Genomic DNA, 11651 nt, shown 5'->3' with positions numbered 1-11651 from the left:
GCATGATTATTGCAACTATACACAGATCCTCCTGAGATAGGTTCATAATGATGGAACCATTCTCTTCTTGAGGTCATGTGATATGTTGATCCCGAATCAATGAGCCATATATCTGCAAATCTTTTTCTGCCTTCCACGGTGGTTGACGCTTCACAGCATAGAACATCTCCATCATCTGAAGTGTTTGTTGTATTGCCTTGTGGATTGGAGTTTTATTTAGACTCCAACAATCCTTCTTTAAGTGACCCTTCTTTCCACAGTTGTAACACTTTAAATTCTTCTTGCTCCTCGACTTCGATCTACCATGTTTGTGACTGCTACTTTGGCCACGTTCTGTTGATCTCCATCTCATCGTTGTCAACGCTTCTGCTTGTTGCAGATTTACTTGTCTGTCTTCCTTGTTCTTGCGCCGATTTTCTTCTTGTAGAACAACAGTTGTAACGTCATCGAAGACTAGACTGGTGACATTACTGTTTGTCAAGTTGATGATGAGTTGATCATACGAATCCGGTAGACTTTGAAGTAGAAGTTCAGCACGTTCTTGTTCTCCTATTTTACAGCTTAAGGATGTAAGCTGAAAAAATAAAGTATTCAGTGTATTTAAGTGCTCCGTCACTGAAGTAGATTCTGGCATACGGAGAGTGTACAATTTTCTCTTAAGGAAAATTTTATTGTGCAGCAATGTGGCCTCCTACAGTTTGGTAAGATGATCTCATATCTCCTTAGTTGTCTTCTTCTCCTCGATGCTTGACAATACTTCATCTGCTAATGCTAGATGAAAGTTTGCCATAGCATTCCCAGCCATTTTAATCCATTTGTTGTCATTTGTGAAATCTATCGGCCTTTCACTGAAAGCTACTAGACAACCGTCTTTCCTCAGGATAGCCTTCATCTTCAATTTTCACAATGAGAAATTTCTCCCATTGATTTTTTCAATATCAAATTTCGTTGCCATAACTTCTATTACAGATAGCTCTCACTATTTCACTATCGTGAATAGTTCTCTAGAACCTTCAAAGAATGGGTAATACCTTCTTACTTTCTTATGTTGAATGATCCACCTTTTGGTGGCAACCACAAAGACAATAAGCAGATATTACACACTCAAACCTAGTTCGGATACCAATTGTTGCGAAAGACAGCTATCGGATAGAGCAAAATCGCAACTGATAATTTGAGAAAATAAAAATGAAGATAAAAGATGACACAAATTTTACGTGGAAAACCCCTAAATAATATAGGGTAAAAACTACGGGCAACGGTAGAAGAATTTCACTATGAGAAATTAGGAATTACAACTTCTCCCGATCGACCAAGGAGAAAACAATTATAATTCTCTTTTGATAAAAAGGAGAAAACAACTCTCAAGAAACTCTCTAGTATTGGAAGAAAGCTAGAATGCTTTGAGATGATTTTGAAGCTAAATAAGATATGGTATTTATAGTTGAAGCTTAAAGACTAATTTATAAATACCCTAAATTATAATGACTAAAATTAAGATTATCCCTATTACAAAAAATCAACAAAAATCAGCTCATTTTTTCGGTGCCCATATTTTTGACTAATTATTCGGTGCATTCAATGCACGGAAAATGCTTGTCTTTCAACAACTTCAACAAATTTTAAGAAAGAAACACAAAGACTAAAATAAAGTCACTCTCTTTGTGACCCAACGTTTTTCTCGATCCTGAAACTGTCTTATAGTCGTAGGATTGAAGCTGGATCCACGTGTTATAAGATCAGAGGATGGGTCACCCCTTAACAAAGAACTAGTCTTATGCGGTTCTTCTTACCGGTCATAACCAGTGGAGTTTATGCTAACTACCGATACGTCCGGTAACCAGGGTCAATGTTATAAGCACTGGGAGGTTTAAGCCCAAAGCTGGGTAGTTTTCAGAGGGTTTTGGCGATCCAATGGAAAATAATTATATATTTTCTTTTAGGACAAGAAAATGAAATTTTGTATTTTGTGAGAAAATCCCAACTCCCAAATGGTTTTTGTTTGGATAACACATTAAAAAAGATTTCCACTTTTGTTTTGTCGGGAAGGTAATGGGATAAAAATAATGGAACAAAGGATTGTCTTCTTTTTCCTCCTGTGAAGAAAATTTTCGAATTTCTTAGTTTCTTTATGCGGTCATTTCGTATATTGATCAATCATTTCGTTGTTTAGAGGTCAGAAAATCGAATTTTCTGCTCATTTTGCTTTGCGAATTCACCGAAAAATTTGATCTTTTTCATGGGTTTTCTGTGGTTCAAATGTTTGGTTGCCGGAAAACGGATAGAAAGTGGAACAAAATTTTGATTGAAGTGCTAATTTATAATCCAAGTACGAAAATTTTCAATGACCTCGCGTTATAATCAAGTGCCTATACTTCCTTTTTCTCTGTTTTCAGTTTTTGTTGAAAATTTCTTCAAGTTTGCCACTTTTTGACGTTGAATTCACTTGTTTGTCGATAGTTTGTGTTATAACGTATTCGATCTGGGATTTTGGAGGCAATTTGCTGGAAAATCCGAGGAGATGGTCACATATTCTTTCTTTCTCTTTTTTATAAGTTGTTTATAATTTTTTCCTTTTTGGGGTTTTCCGGATGGATCTTTTCTTCGGGATGTTAGATCTTCATGGAAGAAAATTTTCTAAACTACTCAAAATTTATCCCATAGATGCCTGAATATTTGGGATTGGTTCCTTGTGTCAGGGTTTTTCATGTGGTTTAAGGGTTCTTCTGTTTAAGTTTAATTTGCTTATTACTCTTTGATTTCTTCTCCAGGTCATTGTTTTGAATTTCGAAGAAGTTTGATGTTTTGAAAAGAGAATTCAATGTATATATATGTATGTTTCCATCCTTCCTTGAATGGAGAAGTTTCATAGAAAACCATTTTTTTCATTGGAGGTCAGGGTTGATGGTGGTATGGATTTTCCATTTCTCATCAGATCATTTGCTTCTGAGATTACTCACAATTGTGAGAAAATCCTCTGTTGGTGGCCTAAATTCTTATGTGAAATTTGAAGATAACCAGTAAAAGCTTGAAAATCATAAGCACGGCTTCTGGTTTTGATTGTTTTGGATGAGTGGCTGTGCATCCAAATATAGTGGCTTTTGGTATATAGATGTTTTCATCTGTAATATCTTGCTATTGGTTATAGAGGGTTGAGCGTTTTGTTTTGAGAAGGAAAAAATTATGTTCTTTCATTCTCATATCATACCTTGAAATTTCATTTTATTTCTTAAATGACAATATATATCATTTCGGATTAACCCTCACATTCGTCTCTTATTAGGTTCTAAGCTTAGTTGAGATGAAATACATGTGGCTCTTGGAATTAATTAATTCAAAAGTGCCGGTGAACTGCATATGATGTGTTCTTTATGCTATGATCTTTGAGACACGGTGTTGCAAAAGAGGATAGACTATGGGTTCAACGGTCATAAGGTGTCTGCTACTCCGCGAGCAACCAGATCAGTCAGGGTAACGTATTTTACCATGATGGTTTTTCGTGTTTACGTTTCTTCGATCTCATTTTGCAAAAGCATTGATCACTTTTAAGTTACTTATCTTACTATTTTATAGAAAAGGGTTCCATTTAGAAAGAGTTGAAGACAACCAAACAAGTGCTTTTGACTTGCTGGCCACCGTAGCTGGAAAGTTATTACTAGATAAAGAAAGTACTCCTGCATCTAGTAATACATCGACTGCCGATGATCTGTCTGCAGTTGAAAAGAATACTGTAAAAGAAGAAAGAAGAGATGGAAATCAATCATTGAAGCTAGAAACTTGCAATCAAGACTGTACTGATAGGGAATTCGTGGTTTCTCAACTTGTCTCGCAAACTAATGAACTAAACTATAGTTCCAGGGAATCACCAAGCCTTAAAAATGACGCCCGTTTTCGATTTACCTCTGTCATAACAACTTCCAGTTGTTCAGAAAGATTGAATGTTCTGAAGTTGATGAATACACAAATCAAGAATGAAACGGGAAGTTTGCCTTGTATGGTACAGACAAGTCCCGCCTTTATGTTGGAGATCAGGCGGTTGTATTAAACTAGAATCTGAAAATAAAGGGCCGACACATGAGGAGCTGGATAGAACTGATAAGGTTTCTATAAGAGAAGTGGCTGATACGTGCCCCTTAGAGGATCCAGTAGTCTTGGATGGTAAACTTCCGGTTCTAGTTAGTTCAGACAGTAGTGGTAAGATACATTCACGCGGGTTCAATAATTTCCTTAGTTCTTTACCGGCAAAGCGGGATGATGTAAATGTAGTTAGTAGAGATGACGACGAAAATTCTTCAGGTTGTACTTACCCTGGCCCCATAAAAAAAGTCATTTAGGCCAACTCCACATATCGGAGACCAAAGAATAAAGAAAACACTGGCTTCTAAATACTCAAAATTAGATCTGAGAGTGAAGGAGGAGACTTTATCCAATTCTGGTATGTTGCTTCTTGAAGTTAAAATCGTCCCAACTTTGAGTAAATTGTTTGGTACCATTGAATGGGATATTGAATTCGAAATCTGCTTGCTGCGATAGCAGTGCTTACAAGCGATTAAGATCTGAACGGAACTACCCTTTCAAAAAACGCAAGTTCTTACACTATAGCTCAATATCAAATTCAGATGGAGGAATCAGCAGTGAGGGAATTTCAGATTCACCTGAGAAGAGCATCAATGGAAATGTTTCAGGTGTATATCCAAAGACGCGTGGAGGTGATTTCCGTACTTATTTTCCATTACATTATTTTCTTGGTCCTTGAAGCAAACAGCAGTAACTTTTCTAACCGATTCTAAATCTTTATCAGTCACTGGAGAATCACCTTCATTACCAGACCAACGAAAATCATTCCACTCTATGGATTCTCACGGTATGAGACCCTTTGCTGGTGTGATTCATATGTACTCTTTTTCACTTATTTGGTGCTTAACATTCAAAGAGGTTCTTACATCAAACTATCTTTCCTTTTACTCAGTGAAGTTTAGGATCAAATCTTTCAGGGTGCCAGAATTGTTTGTTGAAATTCCAGAATCTGCAACTGTTGGTTCATTGAAGGTAATGATTACTGACCACCCATGTCATTGTGGTAAAACTGTTTGGTCATTTTGTGCTGGCCGATGGAGCTATCTTTGGATTTCTTTTACTGCACGTCGCTACATTTCGACCTTGAAGAATTAGTTGCGAAGGTTTATTTGTCCTTCCAGGCACAACATCTTGCTTCAAAGTAAGATGGATACTTCGATAGTGTCTGTCGTAAATTGTTATTATAGTGACTGGTCTAATTGTTGCTTGTTCATTGGACTTCTTTCTAATGATAATGACATGAAACTGTTTTAATGTAGAGGACTGTAATGGAGGCAGTGACAGCTGAACTTGGAGGTGGATTGCGCATTGGTGTACTTTTTCAAAGAAAGAAGGTTAGAGATGACAATAAAACTCTTCTGCAGACGGGGATATCTTGTGATAACCAGATAGACGCACTGGGTTTTAGTCTGGAGCCCAACACTTCGCAAACTTTCCATCGCTATGTACTGGAGGTTCTCCAATAATTCTTCCATGTGACACACCTCTACCTCTTGCTAGGTAACAAAATAGTTTCACAAGCCTAGCAGATATCTATACATGGATAATGGTTTAAAATCTGGTCTCATTTTGTTGTTTCTATTTCTAAACAAAAAGAAGAAGAATAATTTCTTATTAGAGGCTGAGTTTTTGTCTGGTAACAGCGTTTTTTTTCTTTCTCAAGTCTGCATGGATACATGCATGAAGTTTGTTGTTAGTCATTGAACATTGTTGCATGATAGTGTCCCTTGGTCCATCATGTTAAATACCAATGATACTTTGTGACTCTGCAGATTCAATTTATGATGTAATACTGTTTGTTGCCAGGTATCCAGCAACTCTTGGTTTAGTTAATTGTGTTACTCATGATCCCTCGCCCGACCATCATATGCCTAATTTGGGCAAATTTGTTGAAAGCGATCATGATTCTGCACCCTTACCTACTGACATGTCATTTGACAAAATAACAACTGATTCTAAAGCCGTTGTAGTTGTACCAGCGATGAGTGTGGGGGCACTAGATGTGGTTCCAGATCATAGGAAATCAAAACAATCTGAAGTTGTGCAACGTAGAATTCGTCAACCTTTCTCTGTTGCTGAAGTTGAAGCTCTGGTCCAGGCTGTCGATAAACTTGGAACCAGAAGGTATGCTTTGAACCTACTGAAGAAACTATGAGGATCTTTTCAGATGCTTAGAACTGTTAGCATAATTACATGGTTATCATACCAGATATCCCCCTTATGCTGGGAAGGACTTCAGCCTGTGGTCTGTTCCCCCTTGTTCGCTGACCTTTACCTTTCCTCAGCATGGTCTTGTTTCTAATGGCTCTATTATTCTGCAGGTGGTGCGATGTTAAATTAAGAGCTTTTGATAATGCGAAGCATCGGACTTACGTGGATTTGAAGGTAAGTAAAAACTCTGCACCTGCTGATATATCCACATCTGTCTTTAATACATTTGCTCGGGACCTTTCCGCTGCTTTTGGTATTTTGTGAAAGCATTATCACATGTGGTGGTGGTCTTTATTCTGGAATTGTGCAGGATAAGTGGAAAACACTCGTTCATACAGCAAGGATATTGCCGCAGCAAAGGCGGGAAGAGCCGGTGCCCCAGGAGCTCCTGGACAGGGTGTTAACAGCACACGCCTACTGGTCCCAGCAGCAAGCCAAGCAGCAACTGAAGCTGCAGTACCATCAGCCAGAGAGCTGCCTTCTCCTTTATAACTCAACAATGAGAACTAGTAGCAGATGTGATGGTGATGAAAAAAACTTGGGTTGATGGTGGGTTTTCAGGGAAGGATTGTCTAAGATTATTATTTATCATGTTCTTGTAATTTTATTGTGATTATTTGGAAGACAAAAAAAAAGAAAAGAAAAATATGACAAGCAAGAAATATGTAATATTTAATCTGCTCTAGCACTGATTCTTCTCCTACAGTGGATACAGAGGCATGACCCTTTTGTAAAATGCTATTGGTGGAAATAAGAGCTTGCTAAATTACATTGCTTAACATGAAAACATTAGGACCTTCATGATTCAATTTTGTTTTGGTACAATTAAGGTATCTTTATTTTTCTTATATTGATTATCGGTTGAAACAAAGGGTTTAATTATACAATAGTACACATGAAATTTAATTCAATTTTTATAAATTGTTATCACATTTATCATTGTAACATTATTTTTCATTACGTTTTACAAATACAAATAACTATATTAATCTAGTATAAAAAAAAGAAATGCATTTGTTTTCTAATATATATAATTGAATCAGAATAAAAGTTTCATGCGTATATTTAAACAACAATAAAAATTTCATATGTATAGTTATATCAAGTCAAAAGTTTATGTATAAGTTTGATAATTATCTAATAATTAAGAAGAAATCTGTAGTTTGACCTAATGAATACTGAGGAGTATGAATTTATTTCTCTATTTAGGTTGGTTGTTCGAATCATTATATTTGGATTTAATTAGATCTAAGAGGGATTTGAAAAAGCAACCCTGTAATGGTGTGGATAAAGTATAAACATTATTAAAATATTTTATATTAGTTAAACTTATACTTTATTTTAATTGCCCCTCGAGACTATAGAGAGCAGTAGAATAGAACTAGAATTTAACCAATAATAAATTAGATAACGAAAGTCGATCAATAAATTAAATATAAATGGAAAAAAAATATTAACAAGAGACTGAAAAGACCATGCATGCTTACAAAATGGTTTCAATTACATTATTTATCTATCATTATTATTGTGATAATCAGTTTTAATACTTTCAATTTACGGTAGTTTTTACAAACAAATTAAATTAAGAAGATATTTTAAAGTGGATAGCATATTAAAATATATCTGCAATCAAATAAAGTATGTAGGAAGACACTAATCTAGTTTGACCTCTCTTTTGCCTACTTTATCATTTTTAATTTGAAGCATAATGTATAAAATACAATATTTCTTTTCCTTTTTTCTGGAAACAAACAAAACGCTCATTTTAAAATTATTTTTGTTTCCTCTGTTATTTTCACATGTTGGAGATTCTTGTTTCTCAAGTTTGATAAAATAGAGTGAAAGATTTGACGTTCTGGAAACGAAGGAAAAGCCTTGCTTTCCAAGCAAATCATTATAGTGAAATACCTGTGATGGAATACATACATACATGAGCTAATAGAAAGGTGAACGCGTGTGGTTATGGCCCCATCGCAGGTTGACATGTAAAGTTGCTATATGTTGACCATTCAATCAAATGATATATGCATCCAAAAAGAATTTGTATAGCTAAACCGCCACAGTTTTCAGTCAACTTCTACAGAAAAATCCAAAGGCCTTTTTCTTCGCTATGAATACTGAATAAATTTTATTAAACAAAATAATTAATATCTCGTAAAGCAAATAGTTGCAGCAATTATCCGAAAGTTGAACACATTCCATGAACCCAGAAAAGATGGATACAGTTGAGATAACATGTTGATAACAGGGTCCCCATTGTCTCCTCGGTATATGTTTCTCACTTTCTCCAATCTCTTCCGGGAAAGTTCCTCCCTTTTTTTTTCCTTTGGCCTCACGGGTCAAACCTCTCTTCTTCTATTTATTATTCAACACCACCTCTTCATCTTTATCCCCACGCCTTTTCCCTTCCTCTTATTCCTCTCAGGCTGTCTCCGTCTCTCTCTTTAAGGTACGTTAACTGTTGTTTCTCCTTGCTTCTTCTCCACTTTTGTTGATTTGGGTCTTTCTCTTCCTGTACTTGCTTCCCTTTTGTACGATTCATTTGTTTTTCTGTATGATTTGTTGTGGTCATATTTGTTTAAATCTCAGCAAGCTTGAATCTTTAAAGGGTATAGTCTAAAGATATCCTTTAAGCTTTCTCCTTTGATTTTATCAAATTGCAAGCCTTTTTTGGCTCTGTAGTATATGTTGGATTCCGTTGGCTTTTTAAGTGTTTGATTTTCTTTTTTTCCTTTCGGGTTGTAGAAATTTGGGATTTTTAGATGGCCATGAATCCGAATTCCACTGAAACCTTTGATTACATCAACGGTTTCAAAGTTGAAGACTATGCATTCCACAATGGATTTCAATTTGATATCCCATCTCCAGATCTTAACTTTATGAACATGTATGTTCCTCCTACTATTCCTCCTGAACCCGACCCTGGTATCTTTGTTCCATCCATTACAAGTTCAGATGGTAGCACTTTTTCAGCTTCCTCGAGCTGGAGTCCAGTTGGGGAGTCTTACTCACCTCCTAATGACAGTGACTCAACCGATCCAGTTCTCAAATACATAAGCCAGATACTTATGGAAGAAAACATGGAAGACAAGCCTCATATGTTTAATGACTATTTGGCTCTCGAAGACACCGAGAAATCCTTATATGAAGTCATCGGTGAGCAATATCATTCGAATACTCTAATGGAGAGTCCTAATAGTAACCTTTATGGTAGTAATGGTCATTTGTATACTGGTGTTGGCACCGGCAGTGAGTCTAGTTATTATGTCGATCATCGTGGTGTTGGTGAAGTTGGAGAACCTGGTTCACATTTTTCTGTAAACTCAACTACTAGCTTGAGTAACATTGGTAATGGGATGATGGAATCTTCGGTTAGCGAGCTTCTTCTTAAGAATATCTTTAGTGATAAGGAATCTATGTTGCAGTTCCAGAGAGGGTTTGAGGAAGCCAGTAAGTTCATCCCTAGTAATGAACAACTAGTTATTGACCTAGAGAGCAACACATTTCCCATTGGGAAAAGGGGGAATGTACAGAAAGTTGTAGTCAAGGTGGAGAAGGATGAGAGGGAGAGTTCTTCTGATGAGTTGGCGGGTAGGAAGAATCATGATCGGGACGATTGGGAATTGGAAGACGAGAGGAGCACCAAGCAATCAGCAACTTATATAGAAGAGAGTGATTTGTCTGAAGTATTTGATAAGGTGTTACTTTGTACTGAAGGAAACGCTATGTGTGATACCAATGGAACTGTGAAGCACGGAGAAACCAATTCGTTGCAGCAGAAAGATCAGTTGAATGGATCTAGTGTTGGAAAAATTCGTTCTAAGAAAACGGGGAATAAGAAAGAATCGGTGGATTTGAGGACTCTTCTGATTCTTTGTGCACAGGCTGTTTCTGCTGATGATCGTAGGACAACAGGTGAACTGCTAAAGCAGATTAAAGAGCACTCTTCTCCTCATGGTGATGGAACTCAGAGGTTGGCCTATTTTTTTGCAGATGGCCTTGAGGCACGGTTGGATGGGAGTGGAGCTCTAGTTCACAATTGTTTTGCTTCTCTAGCTTCCAAGAAGACAACAGCTGCTGATATCTTGAAAGCTTATAAAGCTTACCTTTGCGCTTGTCCGTTTACGAAGCTAGCAATTGTCTTTGCAAACAAAACGATTTACCGTGTGTCTCAGAAAGCAAGTGTCCTTCATATTATAGATTTTGGTATTCTGTATGGTTTCCAATGGCCCATTCTCATCCAGCATCTCTCAAAGAGACCTGGTGGGCCTCCTAAGCTACGCATAACCGGAATAGAGATTCCCCAACGTGGTTTCCGCCCAGCAGAAAGAATTGAAGAGACAGGTCGTCGCTTGGCAAAGTATTGTGAGCGTTTTGGAGTTCCATTTGAGTACAATCCGATAGCAGTTGAAAACTGGGAAGCCATCCGGATTGAGGACATGAAAATCAATCGCAATGAGTTGCTTGCCGTGAATTCTCATTTCCGGTTTCAGAATCTACTTGATGAGACTGCCGAGGTGGACTGTCCAAGGGATGCCGTGTTAAAATTGATCAGGAAAATGAACCCAGATATTTTTGTTCACAACATAGTAAATGGAGCTTACAATGCTCCCTTCTTTGTTACTAGGTTCAAGGAGGCTCTATTCCATATGTCTGCAATATTTGATGTATTCGAAAACACGTTACCGCGTGAGGATCCAGGTAGGTTGATGTTTGAGAGGGAGTTTTATGGGCGGGAAGCAATGAACGTTATAGCATGTGAGGGCTCGGCAAGGGTTCAGAGGCCAGAAACATACAAGCAATGGCAGATTCGTACGATCAGAGCAGGATTCAAGCCGCTTCCGTTGGAGCAAGAACTGATGAAGTTAGTCAGGGATAAGCTGGAGGCTTGCTACCACAAAGATTTCGTAATCGATGAAGACAACAACTGGATGTTGCAGGGATGGAAGGGCAGGCTTCTTTATGGTTCTTCGTGTTGGGTACCTGCATAGGAGCATGGACCGGAATATCGGCTACAACTGAGATCGTGACCAAGACATTCCTTTGGAAAGGATAGTTTCAAACTATGGGGGAAGCTAACACCATTTCACACACATAATTTGTTTTCCCTGTTAGTGGGGTGATCCGTCGTCCATGGGGGACATCTCAGCTTTTTGTAGTGTACTGCATTAGTTCAAAATATTAATCCATGAAAGTGAAATTTTGTAGAAAACCTTTTTCTTGCTACTTCATGTTCATCGACTGTTGCATGGTTTTTTGGTCTCCATTTTGCCGTGATTGGGAAACAAAAGCGTTGTTTTCTGCTTCATTTCAGCCTGTTGCAGGTCAAAACAGTACACAATGAATCCGTTAGTTGATGATTC

The 11651-nt window shown here is 37.4% G+C and overlaps 1 protein-coding gene and 1 pseudogene across 2 annotated transcripts; both read left to right on the top strand.

Moving 5' to 3' along the window:
• Positions 1–2855: 2855 nt before the first annotated feature.
• Positions 2856–7064, top strand: LOC120142128 (annotated as a pseudogene).
• A 1580-nt stretch (positions 7065–8644) lies between these two features.
• LOC120142183 (scarecrow-like protein 34) lies at positions 8645–11542 on the top strand. 2 transcript variants are annotated; one of them, XM_039156924.1, is made up of 2 exons: positions 8645–8737; positions 9034–11542. In XM_039156924.1, the coding sequence occupies exon 2, from the start codon at positions 9051–9053 to the stop codon at positions 11277–11279; it is 2229 nt and encodes a 742-aa protein (XP_039012855.1). In that variant the 5' UTR covers positions 8645–8737; positions 9034–9050; the 3' UTR covers positions 11280–11542. The 2 variants fall into 2 exon arrangements, with proteins under 2 accessions (XP_039012855.1, XP_039012856.1); XM_039156925.1 differs by lacking the exon at positions 8645–8737 and adding an exon at positions 8988–8998.
• The last annotated feature ends 109 nt before the right edge of the window (positions 11543–11651 follow it).

The sequence above is a fragment of the Hibiscus syriacus genome, unplaced genomic scaffold (assembly GCF_006381635.1).
Source record: "Hibiscus syriacus cultivar Baekdansim isolate YM2019G1 unplaced genomic scaffold, ASM638163v2 tig00110819_pilon, whole genome shotgun sequence".
Taxonomy (NCBI): Eukaryota; Viridiplantae; Streptophyta; class Magnoliopsida; order Malvales; family Malvaceae; genus Hibiscus; species Hibiscus syriacus.
Note: the sequence above shows the minus strand (reverse complement) of the source record. Positions and strands in the feature narration are given on the sequence as shown.